The following is a 23,116-nucleotide window of genomic DNA, read 5'->3' as shown; positions in this document are numbered from 1 at the left end:
GTCACATCCCAAGTTCCTCTCTCAAATGATTGAATACATCCAAAAATGGCTAGTGGAAGACCGAAGTAAGCAAAAGTGAAGAAACCTCTCCAAGTTTTAGCAGTCTGGACCGAGAACGAAGATTACGTCGGCGAATCAGTGACACTGGGCAGCGGCAATTGGAAGGTCCCTGGCGAGGCCTTGTAGCCGGGTACACGGAGCAGCTGCCCCATGGGGTTGGAACCAATTAAGGAACCATTCCACGAGGTCTGAGTCGGTACTGCAAGGCCCATATCTCAATCCACAGACAGATAGTCTACCCGAGACGACTAGAGCAGATAAACTCTCACCTTAACACTGCGAGCGTCATAGCTCAACGACTGAGACTACTTTGACACCGACTGGAAGACTTTGGGGCTGATTTGGAAGAGTAGTTTCGCAAAATTGCTAGATTATGGTATACACGAACTCTTCGAAGATCGCGAAGATAATTATGTGTCGTTTAATCAATCAGGAGGATCCACAGAGACCGGAAGCGTCTTCTCGCAACGTTCTCAGGCCGATCTGACCGATCTCGCTGGTCCTGTAGCGAGCATCGCGGAGATCCGGGAGCGTTTAGTCAAATATAGAGCGGTAAATCAGGGAAAACCTGGGGACAGTCGTGTTCCCTTCTTCCCGGCCGGAAGACAAATGTCAGAGCGGGCGCCGGGGGTGGGTAGATGTTGGCTTGGCCTCTCTTACGCGTAGGATGCATGGCCTCGCGGCGGTAAATCAAGCCCGGTGATATTAAAAGGCCGCTTATACGCGAAAACACAAGATTTATTTCTGCTGAAGGAGAAGGACCGGCAAGAAATCGGTGTATACGGGCGCCCAATCAATGGACAGGGAACAGGACGAATGGGGAGCGGATAAAGCGGAGGAGCGAGATCGATTGGAAAGCAACGAAATCGGGAGGCGAAAAAGAAGAATCGCGAGAGAGCCACGTGGTGAGTCGAGAAAGTTGGACGTTGGCGTAGGAAGAAGAGGATTCCTGCGGAATTAGAAGCGACTTCTTTGGCCAGGGATCAAGATTCGATTAAAGTAGTCCGATTCGGTTTGTTACCTTTTTATCCGAGATATCCCAACGCGCATCACCTTTTACGATTTTCATCGCGAGTCTATCCAAATTCCGCGTGTGCAGAGGCTCGACGTGGAATGGCGACGAAAAACAGCGAACGGTGGAGAAACTTTGCTCACATGGGCAATCGCGGAGACGGGAGTGCAGACGAAAAAGGAGGAAAACAAGGGAAGAAAAGTTAGGGAGGACATGGGGTAGGTTACCGGGGTGTTGGTGAGTGAAACGGAGAGGATTCACCCCTGTTTCGGTCGAATAATCGTGTCGTCCTCGTCGAAAGCGGTTTGCTCCAGCTAATATTGAACCATCGCCCACATTCAAAGGGATGTCAGGGAAGGAATGGCATTGTAGTCCCCTCCGAGGCGATTCTTCTTCCAAGCGTGTCACTTTTGACGTTGCTAATGAAAAGATTGCTGTATCAAGAAATAAGCGTGAATCGGGGAAAAAGGCTTCGGTTTCTTATCCTATTCCTCCTTTCTTCTCTCGCCATCAAATTTATCCACGAAAGAAGAACATCATTGCCAATCCGGACGTCGATGAAAGTCCAAGAAAAAAGAAAAATAAAAGAAAAAAATAGACTATAGGAAATTTAAGATAATCTCTGTCCACAATGGACTCCAATTAAGTCGAATGTTCATTGAAATTGCGACGCGAACGCTCGATGATCCGCATACCAGACTAGATGTCGATGCATCTCGGATATCCTTGTAATCATTGCGGTTTATATGATCACTGCGGTCGAGATATCATTATTCGGTACCGGTGTGTAATATCCTGCTCTATGCACGAATGAGTCTGGAGACAACGCGATCCCTGGAAGCCTTTAATCAACACGGAGATATCTCTCCCTCGAAGCTGCTCGTCTCCTCCATGAGAGAAAACAGCACCTCGGAGGATGTTCTTTGCGCTCTGCGCAACGACATAGAACGATTTCAATTTCATGCTCCCAGTCGTATTAAACCTTCCGGTTGCGGCATGGTAAATCGCTTTTCCTTTGACGATGATAGCTTATTTTTCCGCGAGCAAAAAGGGACGGAACAGGCCTGAATGTGCGTATTCCAAAGCCTGGTAGTCCTGGTAGTACAAATTGACTCGGTTCATTGTAAATTATACCTTAAGGTGCGAGATGGTCGATCGTCAGACGATCGACGGGTTAACGATTCGATACCGAGTGTCTCGCAAAAAGGGGATGAAAAATTTCGCGTAATACACGCATAAACGCGACTAATTTTTCTCCCTTATTTAACTGGACGATAGTTTCATCGGACAAGGGGTGGAAGAGGAAGAAGAAGGATGCAAAGTGCTCGTGGTCGACTTCCGTCCGAATTATCGAGGCATTTCCAAACGATTTCCTCGAACGTTTGCCACCCCTCGTAGCGCGGCCATAACTACCCCCTTGTAGCGGGAGTTCTCGGCTGCTGTTTTCCTCTCCCATCTCCTGGGAGTAATAATCGCCGTGGACCGGAAAAATTCCGTGACAGAAGTTAGACAAAGCCTCGAATGAGAAATAAAAAAAAAAGGAGAGAAACCGTGTCTGCGAGGAGAGAGGGGGAGAAGGAAGGACACGGGAAGCGCGAACAACAGAGAGACTACTCGCCGGTTCGACTGTAATAAGGGTGACCAATTTCCTCCTCACCCCTCTGCGTCCCTCTGTTCGACTGTTTGAACAAGGCTCATAATTAATACGCATATTCGCTTCTGGAAAACCCGCTCGGGGGTATCCGGCAGGGAGACATTTTTTAAATCCTCCACAACGGATATTTGCTCTTCCTCGGCGTCCTCGCGGTTTGCAAACACGTTTCGCGAGCTTCCTGCTTTCCTACTTCCTTTTTTTCCCACCACTCTCCATGGTGGAGAGTTTCAGCCATCGTCCGATTCGTTTACCCGATATTCCAATAATCCCGATTCCCAGCCGTGGATTTATCCGTCCCGTAGATTCGTCCTGAGAATTTTCTTATCCCCCGGCCGGTCCTGCTCGAGATAGAAAATTCGCCAGTCGTTTGGAAAAGAGCGGCAGAAGCGAGAAATTATGGTTGATCTAATTGTCGAGCATATGGCTACGGCCGGGAAATCCAGTTTTCCACGACTCGGCAGGATGATCGCGTACCTGGCTCTCGTTTCGCGGGAGATATCCGTCTTTAAGAGCATTATCTGGATGGTGGACGGGTAGGGAGACGGCAAAAACCGTCCGCCCCCTCGTGGTATGTGAAAAATGATGCACAACCCCAATCCCCCGACACATCACCCCCGGAATGTCCCGAAGGAAGCGTTCCTCCTCGCCGTCTTTCTGGTCCACGACCCGAAAGACGTGTCATGGACGAGGTTGCATTATTCGAAACGATTAACTGGCTGACAGTGCTGGTAAAAAATAATCCTGAAAATATATTTTTAATGCTCGGGGATTTATCATTCGTACCGGCGGCGCTTGTCGCTTGCAAATGGCAGCCGCTCGGGGGGTGAATTTCGGGGAAAGCAATCGGAATTTTAACCGAATTCTCGGAGACTCTGTTACTCGTTTCTTTCGATGTAAATATATGGTACCATGGTGTAAATCGATCCGCAGTCACGTGGACTAATATTTTTCATTCCATCTTTGTTCCAGGTACGCCGAGGTCTTCTCGAAAGCACCGCCCGCTGGTATTCGGAACGCTGTGCTTCTCTGCGAGCCTCACAAGGGATTCCTGTACTCACCTACAGTTAACAACGACTTGTAAGTAGTCTCTTTCTTTCCTCCTCCCTCCTCTATGCGTTTGATAGGAAGAGAGTCAAGTTCGAGACAGAAGTCCAGGTTTTTCGGCTGAGTAAGAGTCGCTGCTCTAACTATGGTATTATAAAGCGAAAGTGCGTGATCTTTTGGCACAGCTTTCTTCCTCTCATCCTCGGAGTCCAGTGACGTGATGGATACACGAAAATGTCACCAACACGCCCCGGGGCCAGCGTGGCAATCCACCCTCTGACCATTATGCTAAACCATTGTCCACTATCTGCCTAAGATAGCCGACGGCTTAAGTCGTCCGTCTGTTCACCCTCTTCTGTATCCAGACCGTTAAAAAATCATTTTAGCCGTCAATCTTCGACCTCTTCTCCATACTTTCTTCTATAGTAATTCACTTACTCTCCAACATCTGTCCGGAAGATTTTTCTTGGTCACGATGAAAGATATATACCCTCGGACATGAATTTTTATACTCTCCCGAAACGAAACAACTTTCTTCCTTATTCGAAATCATAAATCGGTGGTCATTTATGTCAAAAGCTATGGGAAAATTCGATCACGATGTCGTAGAGTTGAGAAATAATTTTGTAATTCGTCAATCATCGAGATTCGCGTATTCTCGACGTTGTTCTCCGGTTTTTGGCATTTTTGACAGCATTTTGGACGTCACGAGCGATACGATTAGGCTCGCGTGTTCTAGGATAACGCGGTGATCGCAGGATCGATGCAACCAAGAGTTAACGATCATTTTGTGGGAATAAAACGCGGGTCCAGTTGAACGTGGAATTATATTCGGCGGCCTGTCTCGTTCGAGGCTGTCAATTTTTTTTCCACCTCAAACGACGAGGATTTCTCCGATTCCCTCCCTTTTTCTCCGGCTCTCCTCGATGCATCCACCATTATTCCGGCGTTAGGCAAATACACGAGGAGAGACGACAAGCTCGTCCGCGCGGTTTTTGCCTCGTGAAAATTCAAATGAGACCGCGCGGCATATTGCGCTGAATCGAAATTAATGTCGCGCAACTAATTATCGGCCGGGTCATCATCGTCTCGTATCAGCTGGTTGCTCGCTCCACAGCGTCGGAACGCGCTTCTGTAAATTTCTGTTTGCTTCTCGGTCAACGTATATATATATCATATATTTATATATAAAATAAATACCTACCCCTGCCGATTTTTACAATCCCTTATCATCTCTAATCGGATCGCTCGATCAGCGTCCATTTTTCACTTTTCGACGCGATTTTTCTGGGCAAATTCTTTGAGACACGTCTATGGATCCACGGGATCGAGATCGATGGAAATTTCCACGAATTTCCAGGCCAGGATCGTCTCTCTCTTTTTGCGAACGTTGAAATCCCCGAATCGACGGCGTGCGAGATTTTTCGCATCTCAATGTCGAAATCCAGCGTTGTTTTTCATTTTTTCCCTCGGTTTTTCGCGATCGATCGAAGGAATGGTTCTCGCGATTTTCGATACGCGCGATTTTTCAAGGCGTTATCGATCATAGGGACGCGAGATGCCAGCGAGGAGCACGAGCTTCAGGAACCACGCCAGGATCGGGCGAACAATTGCTGGGGCAAAAAGCTGGAGCCGGTGCGCGGCAAGAAATTTCTAATTTGCGGTATAATTAAGGGAGACGGAGCAAAAAGCATCTCGGATTCTACAACGTTGTCGGAAAATCGCGAATTCCACCTTGCGAGTACGCCAATGTTGCGATTGTGCATCGTTCGATTTTATCAGCGCCGCGATTCGTCCGGTGATCACTGGGCAAATAATCCGTCGAAGATTGCGTGCATACGAATAACAAAGTTGGGGAAAAGGAAGGAAAAAACGGAGGAATAATGGCCACGGAACGAAAGGATTTTTCTCTTTTTGTTTGTGCAAGATTTCTGAATCGATCGATTCGCGTACGGTTTCAGTTTTTCGCCGGATGTCTCAGGGGAGAAGAAAGAATCTCGTTACTTTTTCTGATTTTCTACAGGTTATTATGTTTCGTTACTCATCAGAAATTCTACTTACCATCTATCGAAAAATGTATTAATTTCGAGAGGCAGAGGAAGAAAATTAACTCGCCTTTTTCAACGATTTATAATTATCCTAGAAATTATACAGATTATATTTATAATTATTACACAGACTACATATTTCTGATTCATATACTCGTATTACTAGCTTCTTCGTTTCTCGTTATATTCGCCATTTGCTCATTTACACTAGCGACATGTTATCCACGTTTCTGTCTATTTAATTGCAATTCGAAGGAACGCGTTAAAGGAACGTACCAAAAAATTTGTTTCAGGTACACCATCGCGACAGCGGAGGAATGGTCGAAGCTGATGCAGTTTTACGATGTCGATTACCCAATCGTCATTAAGAAGAACAGCGCAGACTTCAACACGGACCCCGGTGAGTATAGAGTCAGGATTGGCAATCGAAAATTTTCTTCGATATTTCGTAGAAGTAGCTGGGAAATAGGCGACGGGTTTACAAGACTCTACTACGCGAGTAGCAAACGATTTCGCAATTCGCGTCTTTGCTTTTACCCCTCTATTTCATTCTTCGTTCACCCCCGATTCTCAATATGGGGGGAAAGAGCCAGCTTCGCGTCGATTTCAACGATTTTTTCAGAAATACTACCCTATGGAGAGTGGAAAACGTTGCGATCGGGATCCCGTATACCGATCGCTGATTATCGTTGATTATTGATATAAAATAAAATCGGTAACGCTCGTCGTGGGATAAATCCTGGCGATCAGGTAATTAGAAAACAGTGTTAAACGATTTCGCGATTCGCATCTTTGCTCTCATCCTTCTATTTCATTCTTCGTTCATCCCCGATTCGCAATATGGGGGGAAAGAGCCAGCTTCGCGCGGATTTCAACGATTTTTCTAGAAATACTTTGGTATGGAGAGTGGAAAGCGTCGCGATCGCGATCTCGTATACCGATCGTTGATTATCGTTGCTTACCGGCGTAAAATAAAATAAGGAAACGCTCGTCGTGGGATAAATCCTGGCGACCGGGCAATTAGAGAACCGTGTTAAACGATCGGCGACGGGGCAGAACGAGCTCTTGGATTTTCCAATCTCGTAAATTCGAGGGGAAGAAAATAATTCGTATAACGAATCGAATTGAAACGATTATAACGTCACGATGATGGTTGCACGTACTCGACGATAGGCCTATCAATTTCCTGGTACGGTGCAGAGATCCGAAGACTGATCGCGCAATTAACGGCTTTCTCTTTTATTCCATCCTGGGACCGTTCGATCTTATCGGCAATTAATTTTCGTACGATTCCAGGGGGGTCATTATGTAAACGATCGTCCCTAGGCGGATCGTTACCGGTGCTCCCCCACGTGTCTCCTTCTTTTTCTCTCCCTCTTTCTCTCTCTCCTTCTCCCTCGTCTTCTCTCTTTCTCACCGCGGACGTACGCGGCCGGTCTAATTATCAGTACACAGCCTCACGCACATGCACGCAGCACGTATCCGTGCGCAGGCGATTTTTCCTTTTTCCGATTTTAACTCGATCTCCCGATACGTCTAGGATTTATTTGTGGCTTAATCGCGGCGCGCGAGTCGCGGACATTTCTCTTGCCGCGAATTTCGCGTTCGCCGGCAACCGGATCTCCCGATCCGGCTAGAATTTATTTGTGACTTAATCGAGACGGGGAAATTGTAGACAGTTTGCTAGAGGGAAATTGCGGTTTCTTTTTCTGTCGGCATGTAAACAGCCGGCTAATAGGGAGCGGAATGCCCGTCTGATTGGTGAGGAATTAGGATGAAATTGTCCGACGAGATGTCGCCGATCGTGTCATCCTCTGTGTTGGGATAACGCGTGTTATCTAACGGGTGTATGTAAATGTGCGTGGAACTATACGTCATTCCCCCGTTCCCTCTGCCCCGACCCCTCGCGCAGGCTAACCCGAGGAATAATGCCAGAAGACATTAGCCACCGATTTACATAAATACCCCTCCTACGTTTGTCTCGCTGCCATCCTCCGTTGGCTTCTCTGGCAGACCCCAAAGTGTCTCATTATAATTAAGAAGTATCCTGAAAATTAACCGACAGAAAAACCGGTGCCGAGGGGAGATGAGTAGGTGGTGCCGGTCCAAATGGGCTTCTAAAAGTTTCTCGCCCTTGATCCTCGCGATTCGATCCCCCGGCAGCAATTGTTTTCATCGCGAAGAAATTTTACGGCTCTGCTACGTCTTTTTCTATTCTTTCTCGCATCTACTGGGTGATACGAACGCAACCCGACTCGAAATTTTCGGATATTTAGGCACCGTGCAATTGTACATAGGTAACGTAAAGTATTTTTCACGTGACTCTCTTGGATATCGAGATTTAGGGTTACTTTGTTCTATTTTTTAAACGACAGGTATAATTGTCGACTTTGGTGTCACTTTTACAGCACTAACCACTGTTAGAGATTCGAATCTAGGGTCTTCGGATTGGGAATGTCACTAGGGGATTGGGAATCACTTCTTCGTTAAGTTGGAGTACTCCCGAGTATCTTGGGATCAAGAACGGTAGCTGACATGAAAGTCACTAGGATCTTTAGTCCCTCCGCGTCTCTGGATCTTTGAAAAATCAGGGTACCACTGTCGCAGTGTTAAATATTTCGGAAATATCCCCTGGAAAGCGTCTGGCCCAGAAAATAGCTATTTTATTTTTTTAAATACCAGATACAATTTTCGAGTTTGTTGTCATTGCTAGAGGGTACGAATTTGGGGTCTTCGGATTGGGAATGTCACTAGCCAGTAGCCAATCTCGATCACCAAGTGGATCTTCTTTCCTTTCCTCGTCAAGTTGGATCATGATTGATCCCCAGTTCCTTGGGATCAGACATCAGTTCGTTTAATGCCAGAAAAGGTGGTTGACATAAAAGTCACTAGGATCTTCAGTCTCCATAGCCTATACCTAACCTCTAGAAAGGTCAGTACCGGACTGTGGCTATCACATGGCTGAATATTTGGGAAATATTCCTCGAAAAGCCTCTGGCTCAAAAAATCGCTAGCACTTACCAAAGTAGCTGTACGATAATGGTTCCACGGACCCACAGTGACGGGCATGATTCCACCATTCGATGACCCACGAACGCCGGAACACCGATCAGGTTTACGCGACCGGTGAATCGGCCACGCGCAAGCCCACTTTGTCGAACGACTGATCCTTGTCGTCTAACTGGCAGGCAAATTGGGTCCCGAAGGTAGCACCAGGGGGATCTTGCGGACCGATGTTCACGTCGTTGGTTGCGCTCGAGGTACCGGCGTGTCTCTCGCGTTCAAGAGAGCCGGAGGCCTCTAAACATCCCATTGTCTTGTCCGTCTCTCGGTCGCGGATGGCCGGGCATTTTTTTCCGGCGACATTTGTCAAGGCTCTGCCTCGTCGGGAATCGTCCGGCGGGTCATTTGAATTGCAAAGTCCGGCCCGAATAGCCCGGCGTCTCGTCTCGGGATATCCAGCGGCCGGATCGCGGATCGCCCAGATGGAGATGTCGTTTAGGGTTAAAACCGTGATCTTCTCTACACTCGGTGGCTCGCGGACTCGTGCCGCTTGATCTACATCCCCGATTGATCTTCCTCCTCTCCGTCTTGCCCGATTGAGATCGCGTGGCCATGGTTTTTCGTGGTGGAACCCTTAGGGAAACCGCGATCGAGGATTTTGGGACATTCGTTCGGAGTTTTCGCAAGTTTGCGAGAGTTGATCGTCATCGGTTAGGTAAGCGGATCAGCGACGTGACGTCGGGGAGCTTTGGCCCAGGTGGTGTCACGGTACCAAAGACTCATTCGCGATCGAGGATGTCGTATCGAGAGGGTTAAGGTTCGACATTAGGGTTATTAAGGTTGCACGCTTAACGTCGCGCATCATAGAGACCGGCAAGACGGAAAGATGGACGATTCCATCGTGGCTCGTTAGCCGTCGATCGTCTTTCGCCCGTGTGCCATTAACCGGGTGCAGTGGCACGAGGAACGTTTCCTTCCCCGGGTTTTCCAGTAGCGCGGTGATCGCGTCGGTGGGCCGGGGATGCCCGGAGGGTGGTATTCAATCGCGTCACCTCCGGTTCTGTCAACCGAGGTCGACGAAGGATTCTCGGCTACCAGGGTTGTCGAGTGATTGATACGAGGTTGGACGGTGCCTAATGTGCCTCCGCGAACGACGGAGAAAGAAACGGGGAAAGGACGCGGACGAGAAAGGGAGAAAGGACCACCCTTCGAGGCTTTAAGAGTGGAACGATCGTCCGGCGGAGGCTCGTTAGTCAGGGCCGTATCAGTCACCGAAAGCAACCCCCGATTTTTTGTCATGCAGGACCAAGTGCTCTGTTCCCGCGTTCGCTCTTGCCTGTTTGGACGCGTGCCCTTAAAACGGGCTAAATTGTCCGTTTGTTCCGGGCTCCTGTCCGTCTATCCTCCTGACCCTCTGCCGCAAGAATCTCTTCTTCGTCAAAGGGTGAGACATCCGCCGAGGAACGAGGATCCGTGTCGTTTAACGGAATGTAACGCGAGCTGCAGAGACGTTGGATTAATTATCAGTTATGGATACGGGATAGCCGGACAAAAAGCAGCGGCGTGGAACGTTTTCGAAGGGTCCTCCACCGAATAGACGGTGGTTTTTTAACTGTCTCGGCTACGGCTCTCGAAATCGATTTCCGGGAAGCCGTGGACTTTTCAATGCAATTAAAAGCGATCCCGCGGAGAACACGGCGTAGCACGGTGTTTCGATTCCTTGAACGACAGTCGTAAATATCGCTTAGGCGCCAGCCGGTGCCACAAATCAGCCTGGTGCTCTCGTAGCTACAGCACTGGCTGGTGTATCGCGCAAAACCTAGAGAAACGGTCGGACGACGGAGGAGGCCCCGGTTTCGCCACGGATGGGGGGATTCTGGCTGCCGGACGACCAGGCGAACAGAGACAGAGCGGTCTCGAATTAATATTCGGACGGCGATTTAGATTTAGAACACGAATTTGCTGATTAGTTTCCTCCGGTGGCTACGCGGTCGGCTACGCTGCACCAGTCCTTCCATAAACGCCGTGCCTGCAGGGGTTGCCCGGCTTTCGAGATTTAGTCTGCCGGAGGGGGTGGCTGAACTTACCAGGGGTCAAACGCTTCAGGAGGGACATTTGTTAGCCTTCCCCCACTGCGACAAGTGCGCCGGACACGTCTTAATATATGCATTCACCGACCAATGAACACGACTTTACGACTTGTTCCCTTACATCGCTGGATGGCTTTGGAAAATGAATTTTGCCCTCGCTGCCACAACCCCCTTGCTCTCGCCAAGTGGATCATTCCGCAGGATCAACGTTCATCGTCTCCAGGTTCTTCGCAGACCATTCGAGTATGCTTTTTGAGACCAGGAATGAGAAAATTCCAGTCTACTGTGCCCGATGTCAACTTTGGCATCTCGAAATCTATATTTCTGCCTGTCGACATCGAGGTTAGGTTTGTTCTTTAGGATGTGATTATTTCGAGTCTCAGGATGGGGCATGAGGCCCCCAAAGTTTATTTCCTCTCGACCCGGAACGAGAAAATAGATTCTCCGTGCATGGAGGCCGCATAAATGGCGACATTAGCCACGGACAATTAAAAGGATTCATCAGTCCGCGGCGCGGAAAATAATGTCGTAAATTAAAGTGAAAGTGGACTAGGAAAGTCGAGCAGGTCAAGTTTCGAAGGGTCGAATTAGCGATATCCCGCCGGTTCCTGGCCCATCCCTCCTCTTCGTCTTGCCGCTTCTCTTATCCTGCAGGATATCCCTACTTGTCTCCACGCCGCGGGGGTTCTTTTCCAGCAGGATTAAATGGAGCGCCTAGATGACCGATGCTCGGCCTCCAGCCACCGGCGGGGATCGAGGGGTGGTTAGAAAACAAGATAAAACGAGGATAAAGCTCACTTAGAGCTTTCCTCCCTTCGCCACTGACAACGACTCGGGGGTGTCCAGCGACACTGACAGCCACGAGCCTTCGTTAATCCACAAGTCTAATCGGCCAGATCGCTGGACACGAATCCGCTGTCCTCTCTTATCAGAGAACAGTCGTTGGTCAGGAGAATTTCGGACCGTTTCTCGTCGTTCGATAAACGCGGATTTACAACGGAATCTACGGGAAATTTTATTTTCCTGGCGACTGCCAGTTAAACCGTTCTTCGGGGGACGGGTCTAAATTGGCTGAAAACCGCGCTCTCGTTTAATTAACCCGTCGATCGGGGATCCATTAGCGGCGTCAGGGCTCCTTTCGATTTTCCCGAAACGCGCGGTCCCGCTTGCGGAACCGGGAACCGCGTGTAATGCCCGCTTTTAAGCCCCGATTACACGCGCAGCCAGCTTCCAGTGTAAGAGGATTATATCTCGACTTTGTTGTGGCGCTCGAAGACGTTCGTTAGCGAAATCGTCACGGCGACGATCTTCTCCTTCTTCGGTAGCTAGGCATCGTTAGAGCCGAAAACGAGAAACCGCGCTCCTTCGCTGAAATCCACCCCTTCGTCGTTCCTGGCCTCTGTCAGCCTACTGCTCTCGATTTTCCTCTTTCTTGTCGCGGTCGAAAAATTTTCGAGACGGGAACGGAGGAGTGGAGAGATTAAATCGAGCAGTTTATGAAACGCGGAGAAATCGTTATTTACTCGCTGCCGGTGATTCGAGGAAGAACTCGGGGCAAGGGTGGCCGACTGTTCCACGCCGGAGGGGCTGCGAGCATCAATCTTTCATTCACGGGACGAATTCGAAGTTATGAATGAAAGTCGACCTTTTAATATAATGTCGCGCCGTCTGTCCTAGCGCCTAACGTGCCTTCGATTTTGATCGAAGACCTGCGAAATTTCACGGCACATCCTGCAGTTTGCGAGCCTGCAAAGTGCCAAGAAAGTGTCATGCAGATTCTGTTAGTAATACTGGATACTTTGGGTACAGTTGCGATTAGGATAATTGGCAGAGTCTTGCTCGATGGTAACTTGCATTACGTTTTCAATTTTTCGCTAATTTATTTTCAATTATTGTGTCTTAATTCCTTAATTAGGACTGACGAGTTAACTCGTCGTATAGACGAATTCGATACTTTAATTGTCCCTTTATCGTTGCCACATTGATAAAATATTATTTGCTAGATGATTCGCATATTTCCCAAATTGTTTGATTCGAAAAAACGAAAAATTGAAATTTATTTTAATCGTGGAAGGTTAAGGATCAATCGAATGCCTTGGCGCGAATTTTAAAACGGTAGATAAGTGTTGGACGATGTAAATATCGGTTTAATTCGTTTGCTCGTTTATAGAAAAGTACGCGGCGAGAGGCTTCTGCTGGTACTTTCGTCTTCAAAATTCTGATTGCCCGTGGAATGAATTTCCCAGAAGGACATCTCGATGGGATTTGATTTTCTGGAACCGAGGCTGGAAGCTCGTCGATCATCCGATTTCACGGAGCAGTATGAGTTTCCTGCAAGCGTCCCGCCCAATTCTGTTTTTTCTCTTTTCGCCGATTTTTACCCCGTGTGTTTCTCTTTTTTTTTCCTCCCCTTTCCTGCCGCTGTCCTTACTATTAAGCCGATCTCCCTCGTTTCTGTGTCACGGCAGCTCTTCCTGCGGGACGTCCGACACGGCTGTCCGTGTGTTCTTTTGATTTATCGACCTTAATTAGTCGAGGATTCTATGAAAATTGCTAATGCGCCGCCCCGTCGCGTTTCTTTGCTTCTGCCTGCGTGCGTCGCCTCGAATTTGCCACGACCAGTTAGGACTGTTTGTCAAAAGCCTCGTGAAATTTCGGGGATCCGTTCTTTTTCGAGATGCCCGCACGAAGGCTGCCGTGGAAGATGGAACGGCGGATTTTATTCTCCTTATTCCCTCGAATTAGAAATCAAATCTTGAAACAGTCGTCCAACAAATGGCTAATCTCTTCTTAGCTTAGGATATTTCATTTTATTCGTGTAACATATCGAAAAGCGAGATATTTCGTCGAATTTTCACCGTAATATTTATTCGAGGTCTCTGAAGATGCTGTTTCTGAAAATTATTACTCGTTGAAAATCATCCCGATTCACGGAATTAGGATCTCGAAGGAACATTCTGTCAACGAAATTTTACCTTTCTCGCCTAAAGATTCCCTTAGATGACGCATCTATTAACTAGCTTAGTACCCTGGACCCAGGTGCATGGTTCCCTAACTGATCACGATTCCGTCAGTTTTCCATCCCCATAGAATTTCTCGATTAATTTCGCCTGCACTAGTCCCGTCGCGTAATCGATCCGATCAACGGAACGATCGTCTAATCGTCAGTAGGATCTTTCTCAACGTTTCCCTGAAATTGGGATCATCCCCAATGATCGATCACTCGCTACTTAGGTAGTCTCTCTACCCTGTAATTAGCCAGTGAAACGATCGCATCTCAACACGGATCTGAAATGCGACAAAAGCGACGAGGGATATTTCTTTAACCTCTTCGCGAAACTCATGTATCCTCGAAATTGCACGGCGAATCGCGCGAAGTCGGGAGAAAAGTTGGATTCGTCGGGCCACGAGGGATTTCGGCCCGGGCCGTTTCCATGCACGCGATAAAATCCGAAGGAATCGGAGCTCGGCTAGCAAACTTCTCCGGAGTTGATCCCGTCCAAGTTTTTGCCCCCTCTCGACGCCCGTTTATGGTTTGACTGCCCTCGGATGGCACTTTAGGGAAATACGAGAGGAGAGCCACGCATTCGGCTCTATTGGCAACCAGTAGAGCCTATTGTGTATTATTAGCCAATAAAACCCACTTTGCTCGAGACACGCGCGAGTACCCCTTCGGATTCCTTCGTCCATTTTCCTCACAGTTCCCGTCCTCTTCGTTGCACTTGCTTCGTCTTCTTGCACACTCTTCCCCTCCGCGGTTTTATTCGCGTTTCACCTGGGTTCTATTCCCTGTCAAACTGGGAAGATATGACCGATCGATCTTCTAGAGGGGTGATTTAGGACGGATCGACGAGAGAGGGTTAAAAGACTCGGAAAAGGGGTCGGGTCGCTGATTCTCAGTCAGCCCTACGCATCCCTGATTAGCTTAGGTTCGCCGTATTTCCGATTAAACTCGATAGCAAACGATCCTATCGTGCACCCTCATGCACCGCTCCGTAATTGGAGGTCCAAGGGTGGACATTTGAATTCATTCGGAGTAGCTACGCCGACCCTTGCTTCCCGGAAACCGCTGCGCCTTGCTATAAATTGAAATCCGATGATCGTGTTCCTCCGTACGACGTGATCGAGATCTCGTGTTCCTCCTGTCGGAACAATCTCCGCGAGGCTCCTGCGACACTCGACATTTTTAATCACAGGAATATTTGGGACGAGGAATTTGCTTCTTAATGACAGCGCTGTGGAATTCGGAAATCTTTGCGGTACGCGCTGTCAATCCTGAATTTTTCTATCACTAAGCGACTATGGTACTCAAATATATCGCGTTTGGTCTTTCACAATATTCGAACCTATGCTGTTTTGCATAAATTCGGAAAATAAAGTAGTTCCGGGACTAGTTTTTTACAGTTTTGCGCTATACGCTGTCAACTCTAGAAGATTCGAATTTTTCTATTACCAAGCAATTATGGTACCCAAATATATCGCGTTTGGACTTTCACAATATTCGAACCTCTGCTATTTTGCATAAATTCGGAAAATAAAATAGTATGGTGACTACTTTTTTACAGTTTTTCGCTATACGCTGTCAACTCTAGAAGATTCGAATTTTTCTATTACCAAGCAATTATGGTACCCAAATATATCGCGTTTGGACTTTCACAATATTCAAATCTCTTCTCTTTTGCATAAATTCGGAAAATAAAATAGTATGGTGACTACTTTTTTACAGTTTTTCGCTATACGCTGTCAACTCTAGAAGATTCGAATTTTTCTATTACCAAGCAATTATGGTACCCAAATATATCGCGTTTGGACTTTCACAATATTCAAATCTCTTCTCTTTTGCATAAATTCGGAAAATAAAATAGTATGGTGACTACTTTTTTACAGTTTTGCGCTATACGCTGTCAACCCTCGAAGATCCGAATTTTTCTACCACCAAACAATTATGGTACCCAAATATATCGCGTTTGGACTTTCACAATATTCGAACCTCTGCTATTTTGCATAAATTCGGAAAATAAAATAGTATGGTGACTACTTTTTTACAGTTTTGCGCTATACGCTGTCAACCCTCGAAGATCCGAATTTTTCTACCACCAAACAATTATGGTATCCAAATATATCGCGTTTGGACTTTCACAAAATTCGAACCTCTGCTATTTTGCATAAATTCGGGAAATAAAGTAGTACCGTGAGACGAAGGAAGATCGTATTAAGAGGAATACAATAGTTAAGAGAATTCTCGCAGTAGCGTCTATTAGCGCGTTCCTCGAGGCAGCTGTTCCCCTGAAAAGAGTCGTGCTGGATTCTCCAAGAATCGGAAACGACTCGATTCACTTAGAATGGGTCGTCGACCGTCGGGTCATCGTTCGAGGGGTGTGTTCTTGCAGAATGTTCGCGCGAAAGCAGCGCGATACCGCGGCGGTACTCGGGTAATTAGGGCCGCGGCGGTGGAGGGTGGTGGACATTCGAATTCATTCGAGGTCAGAGCGTTCCTCGGGGGTTTACCCTGCAGCCCCTTTAGCGGAAAACTGTCTGAACATGACGTAACGCTCCTGAAAGCCGCTCGGATAGGAGCTGTTCGGCCTGGTTTTTGCGCTGTCCGGCCAGCAACAATGGCCGCTTCTTACGCGGCTCTGGTCACCGTATATTATTAATTACTGTATTAATCTCGCCGACCGTAAGCAATCTATTATACACGGGATAAGAGCCACCGAGAGCCGCCGGCGTCGTCAAAACGTCCGTCCCTCTCCAACCCCTTCCCGCCCCTCTGATCCGACTCCTCTGTGACTTTGTAACTTCGACGCTCGAGGGGGTGTCGATGTAATCTGACCCACGCTGGTGTTAACGAAGGGTGGCCACGGAAAGGGTGTTAAAGGAATCTTGAAATTGGCCGCGGTGTGACCGCCTCGCCGGCGCTTCGCGCTCTCAAAGGGGTGGCTTCGGGGATCGATTCCGCGAAGGTGTCGCACGCGTATCGGGGTAGTTTCCACGTCGTTTCGTTTCTTTAATCCATTCTCCTTTATTTTTACTACTCCACACCGGTGTTTCTCAGCATCTTTCCGACCTCCTCCCCTATCTTTTAGGAAAGCAGACGTACGTAAATATTCGCATCGCACCCCTGGATTCTTCCAGTCTTTTACGTGGCCTCCGTTGAAACTGGAACCCCCAGGTTCTAGAATCCCTTCGTTCCTCGCGAATCGTGGATCGCGATCGACACCTGCGAAGTTCGCCTAAACGAATAGTCGGTTCGAGGAATTTCCTGTGCGACCCCGTTTCCGTTTATCCCCCCGTTGAACGCGAACCGCAGGGGTTAGCGTAAGCTGAGCCGGAAGATAAATCTCAGGAGCGTAAGAATGTTGCAGGCCCGCGTGGCGAAATCGATCACGACAATTATATTCTCGCGTTTGCCTCTGCGTTTCAGGCCTGTGCGCGGCGTGCATGTTGGTGAGAGTGGAGCAAGAACGTCTGGAGAGCCTGAAGTACGACAGGGCGACGATTTATATAAAGTGCGTGGAGGATAACGAGGATACGAAGGCGGAGAACGACACCGAGGTGAGGGATGGAGTAAGAATGCATAGATTCGAGGATCGAATTGGACGAAGATGACGGGAGAGAGTGGCGGTGAATTATTCGGCTGGCCGGGGCCGAGCGACAACGGATTTTTGTTAATGGGCCGACGTGCCGAGTCACCGGAGTGTCTTGGAACCGGTCCACCGGTTCAGATTGATGTCGGTCGATAAGGAGATTGGCCCCATCTCATTCGTTTCACGATAATAATCGTCATTACGTTTCCACGGGGCGACCTTATGGCCAGCTGCTTCCTCTCTCGTCCCCTAGTAGCTCCTTTTTGCCTCTCGTTGCTCGTCTCGGGCTCCTGACGATATCGAGGCGTTAGGAGACCGAGGCGAACCTCGAGCAAGCTTGCACTCCTGTCTAACTAGACTTTTCTGTTCCGTTGCAGGTGGCTGCCAAGAGACCCAAGATGGAGAACACGAGGCCGTCGAGGACCAGGCGGAACTTGAAAGGCTCCCACGAGCTGAAGGTTTCGTCGGAGATCACGCTGAAGGAGCTGAAACTCATGGTACGCTGGCTACTCCTCGATTCCGCGATCGCAGCGTTGCTCGGTGACCAGGAATTATGTTTCAACGTGCCACGAGCGCAGAGATACGAACCTTCCTAGGGAGTAGCTAATGGATTAGCCGCAAGAACACGTATTTAATCTGCGGAAGGAAATAAAAAGAGCGGGAAGGTCTCCGGTCTTTGGTATCGAGTCTCAAAATTGCTGCCTTATAGAGCACGAAAAATCTGACGTATCATGCTTTTCCCCTGTGATCTTCGTTCCCGAGATGCTTTATCCGTTTGATCGGACAAAGAAGAAGACGAATTCCACGATAATAGATCGTGCGTCCGACGTCTGGGCAACTAAACAAACATAATCTGCGCGGTTTTAACGCGTTCCCCAATCGATCGTAGTTGCTGAGAATGACAGTGATCGCGGGATAATTGAATGAAATTACTCCCGGCCGTTTTACGAGGGCTGGCCGTTTCCGAGGCACGGAGGAAAGAGTCCCTCCTAAAATCGGACACCCTGTAAGCAGGTTCTTCGTTGGTTCGTTCAGTGGACGAAAGTAGTAAAGCCGTAGTTATGGCTGGTTAGCATATGCCCGAGCCCCGGCAGTGTGCTTAAACTATTAAGCGTATTTATATTGCGAGGCTGTGGCCATCTCCTTCTCCTTCTCCGAGGCCACCGGCAAAAAGCCGAAAGAGCATAAACCTCGCGCTAATAACAGGCCTCCGACTTCTCCACTCCACTTCACTCCACTTCGCTCCACTCTGGCCCTTCCATACCGGTGGCTGTTCAATTCCCTCCTCTTCTCTCTCTCTCTTTCTCTCTCACCGTGTCTCTCGCTTTCTCCTCCACGAGTTTTCGTGTAATTTAACCGCGCGAAAGCTCGAATCCCGAGATACCTATCGAATCAACGGTTAGGGTTCTTTGCGCCTCTTTGGGGGATGAATTTTCCAATTTTCCAATTTTCCAATGCGCGAGAATTCGCAGATTTTGACCACGTCTGACGAGGACACTCGGGTATCCTCTTAGGTTCGATTTTCAAGTTTGTTTCTATGGGTTTCCTGGGTATTTCGGTTCTTCGTCTTCCGTGTTCCTGCTTCTCACCGATTTCTTTTCTCTCTGTCCACCTACACAGGCCCGGACCTGGTTCCTTTTTGGCCCTTTTAATATCCGACCCCGAGAAAGGCAGCCGGCGTCAATGGGACGACGAGTTCTCTCTTCTCATTCATTGGCCTCTCTTTTACGGTCCCAGTGCTTTATTTTCTCCTCGAGTTCGATTCCCAGTCTCGAGGGTTACCTTCCCTCCAGAACGCAGGGGCCTTCGGTGGTCCAGGCATCTGCGCGGAAAGTGTCTCAATCCTGGGGAACACGGGAGAGATATAGGGGAAAATTCGTGGTCGGGAGAAAGAAGAAAAGTGTCATCGGATAAGCGAATATACAAGCGAATAAAAGCGACACGTATCTGGATGCGCAACGTCTCGTTAAACCGGCGAGAGGAATTTCGAAGGAAGACACATTAAAATTACAGTTTGCCCGGGAAGTTCCTCGGCCACTTATGTTTTATTGCGAGCACAAGGATGAACAAGAGGAGCAATCTACCCCGAGTATCTCTCCACTCTTCGGCAACGGGTTAACGAATTTTTCTCCCCGGTTTCCCGCAAAAACGGCGCGGCAAAAAGGACAAAACGCGGCTCGTCTCAGTTTTACCGCAATAATTGCCAGCCGGCAGTAGTAAAACTCTTAAATTTAAGCCGACGGATCCCGTGCCGGTGCGTCGAGGGAAGAACCGTCCAGCCTGTTTTCCAGGCTACGGGAGGATCCACGGCCGGATCGATAGATCGCTGGACGGCAGCGAGCGCGAACGGTCGGCGATTAGACGGCGATACCGGTTCGAAAGTATCACTCGCCGACCGATGGGTGCCGGTGTTCACGGATCGATTCGCGTTTGACAGAAACGATAGTTGGCTTTTTATCGGCCGGCAAAAATCCACGAATTTCATGGTCGGCTGCGGACAAGTCGCGAGCAAGCAAGCAAATCGGGACAATAGTCGCTTCGCTCGCGGATCCATTTACGTAATCGTCGTAACGCCGATTGCCACCTGTAAATATTACTTTCTACCACATTCCGTGTCACCGATCTCCGTTCCTTCGTTTCCCCAGCTTCCTCGAGAGCTTGGTCCTTGGTCTTTTCCAGTGACCAAGGTAGATCCGCGTGGTTCGGCCTACGTAGCATAGGATTCATCGAGTGTCGAGAGTCGACGTTTTATTCCGCTCTGCATTCGAAATGATTATGAGACAATTTTTCAGTTTCTTCCCTTTCTGCTCGGCAGGCTTGTTAAACGCGCCTCTGTTTATCGGCCTGGTCGAGCACCTTTCGTGCCCGAGCAGAGGAGCTTAACGAGGAAGCATCGGTTTCCTGACCCAACCAATCATTTCTCTTCCCTCTGCTTATTTTTTATTCCCCGTTTTTTCTTCCTGTAAACGCTGGTATTATCCCGTAACTTTCGTCACTTCGGAGATGCTCGATGGAGATCTTCGTCAAGGTTTTCAGGCTTCAAATTAGGGACTAGGAGAGCCTTCGCGGGGCCCAGAAGAGGTTCGGAGTAGTGGCTTTTCGACGAAGGTACCCACCGAGGTATCCGGCTTCGCGGCGTCTAGTTAAACACGCGGGATACACGCTTTTCTAGAATAAACTCTGCGAATCGATGATTCATCGGCATGGGTGTAACGGAACTAATTTTTGGAATTTAAAATCAATTTCACGCCAGACGTTCCTGCCACGTCACCCTCCGCTCAATCAGCCCGCGGGGACTCGTGCACTCCTGCAAGAAACCGTCCTCCTGAAACTCGATCTAAGATCGTCAATGGAAGAATCCTATTTATCCCCGAGAGTTAATTCGTTTTGCTATTCGCACGAACCATGAATTTCTAATATCGGGGCCCGACACTGCACCTTACCGCTCTACCAAACAATCCCCCCACCGTCCACGGTTCGTCCTATTCATCCTGCGCCACTCGAGCCACCGCGCCATCTGCAATTTTTCTCCGATAATCGATCGATCGCCGAGGGGAACGGAAGAAAATCGCGAAATTACCTCGAGAGATTAGCCTCTCGATGCTTCCGCGGATGGTTCACGTCGGTTTACTCACGGTCTAACCAGGGTGTTCCGTGTGTGCACGTCTTCCCTCTCTACTCCTCCGTGGCTCTTCCTCCCGCCGGTTACTCGCTCGTAAAACAGAAACCTGCACGTTTACCCCGGGAAGCTGGTTCCTACGGGCCGAGGGTAAACGCGAAACCGTTTCTCGAACGTGGCTTCCACAAATTAAGCAATTACCCGGACGCATGCTCCGCGATTCCGACTCCGAGACCGCGGTCCTTTCCTTCGCTTTCTTTACCCTGCTCGCGGTCCGCTTTGGAGTTCGATGCCTGCGGAAGCCGATCCACGGATGCCGGAATTTTCTGCGTTCCTGGAACTTGTTCAACCCGCGACTCATTTTTCGCGGTTCATTTTCGGCTGCGTGAATTCCGTCCGTGGTGATAAAAAAACGTGGTGAAAAATGAATAAAAGAATTTTTTTAAATTAGCCGATATGCCGTGGCATACCAGCGTCTTTTATTTTATCTTTTGTAGGTTTTACAATGGTTGCCTTAGGAAGAGCCTTTGGCGTACGTGTTAATTGAATTACACAATAGAACTTCTTGATCGAGATGGCGCCTATCTTATATAGGAATAATAATCCGTTGTTATCGGTTGGCGTTGAAGGGTAGGATGGAAGCATCCCTTATCTACTAGTTACATGTGGGACAAGTCCGTGATCCAGAGAAATTCTGCGAATATCTCTTACCAAATTTTGCACGAAGTTTCCAATTTTATTTATCTTCGCGGAGATCTTGTAGCAGAAACGTGGCTTGTGAAACGTAAATCGAATCTTGGAGGGCGTTCAGAGATTGAGTGTTCGGAACTTCTAGGTTCCAAGATCTGTCATCTATTTTTATTTTATTTATGAACCGTTCTCTGCACGTTTCGAAAATTGTTCGGTGAAATTAATATTCGTCGTTTGCTGTTTCAGACAATGCAGATTTGCGGCGCCGGCCCGTACGACCAGCATCTGATGCTGGGCGAGCACGAGCTGACGGATCACAGCCAGAGTCTGGCAGCGCTGGGGATATTTCCTGGAGCTCTTCTCACACTGAAGGTAGGCTGATCGCATTGGCTAATCGAACGTTCCGCGGAATTCCCGTGGAATCTGCATGCGTGGCGAATTTCCCACGTTGCTCGAGCACGTCGTGCGGGGAAAAAATGGGGGAATAATCGAGGGAAAAGAGCCTTGAGAGCCGCGATCGGCCGCGGAGCTGGCTGCCCTTGTCGCTTTTTGGTACCGGTTTCCTTTATCCGTGAAATTTTCGCGCAATTAACGGCAATTGCCTCGGTAACGGTCGGAGTACTTTCGCTAATAAGACAGACCGTAGCCCGTCTCTGTCTGTTATTCCTGGCATCGCATTCCGCGCGTGGAAGCATCCGAACAAGACCCCTCAGGATCGTTCGAAAGGTTCGAGCAGGGCTGCTCGATCGGCGGGCCCTGGTTGGCAAGAAGGAAGACGAAACGCTGTCGGCAGCTTCCTGTTTTCGATTTACACCGATTATTTGTCCAGCTCGCTGTCTCCAGCCTTCCTTATTGCGACGGCTCTTCTTAATTCAGTTGTAACGTCCTGCGGACAACTTTTCGGTAATTGGGTAATCCCTCTTCACTCTTCTGCGGGCTAATTGTCTCGAGATCGGTAGGGTTTGACACTATGTGGCAAGCGGAATTATGCCACGTGTTCGCTCAGCATTGCGATTAGATTCGCTGCCATTTGTGGACTTTTTCTGCACTTGCGAGTCTCTAGATCCAGGGTCCTTTCTTAAGAGAGGCTATTTGATAGCAGGGATTCAATTCTTAGAGTCACCGAAAAGCGTGTGCATTGGTTATTAATTTTCAAACTCCCTCATTCCTTCACTCGCTCTGGTTAAATTTTGATACCTAGTACACCGGTTCTTCGTTATCTTGCCATTGTCAGTTTATTGTCATCGCTTCCTTCTCGTTTCACGTTAATCTCGGTACTCTTCGAGAGTTTCCAACAGACTATATGACA

At 48.5% G+C, this 23,116-nt stretch overlaps 1 protein-coding gene across 1 annotated transcript in view; it reads left to right on the top strand.

The window, feature by feature from the left end:
* The window catches only part of LOC108550167 (ubiquitin carboxyl-terminal hydrolase 48), a 77,184-nt gene that overhangs the window by 16,041 nt on the left and 38,027 nt on the right, over positions 1 to 23,116 (top strand). Inside the window, exons 12-16 of the mRNA XM_017903833.1 lie at positions 3,696 to 3,803; positions 6,112 to 6,218; positions 17,336 to 17,466; positions 17,876 to 17,995; positions 22,054 to 22,179. Coding sequence (XP_017759322.1) covers positions 3,696 to 3,803; positions 6,112 to 6,218; positions 17,336 to 17,466; positions 17,876 to 17,995; positions 22,054 to 22,179 — 592 coding nt within the window. The remainder of the gene's footprint in view (positions 1 to 3,695; positions 3,804 to 6,111; positions 6,219 to 17,335; positions 17,467 to 17,875; positions 17,996 to 22,053; positions 22,180 to 23,116) is intronic.

This window comes from Eufriesea mexicana, unplaced genomic scaffold, assembly GCF_001483705.2.
Source record: "Eufriesea mexicana isolate 0111107269 unplaced genomic scaffold, ASM148370v2 scaffold2551, whole genome shotgun sequence".
Classification (NCBI taxonomy): Eukaryota; Metazoa; Arthropoda; class Insecta; order Hymenoptera; family Apidae; genus Eufriesea; species Eufriesea mexicana.
Note: the sequence above shows the minus strand (reverse complement) of the source record. Positions and strands in the feature narration are given on the sequence as shown.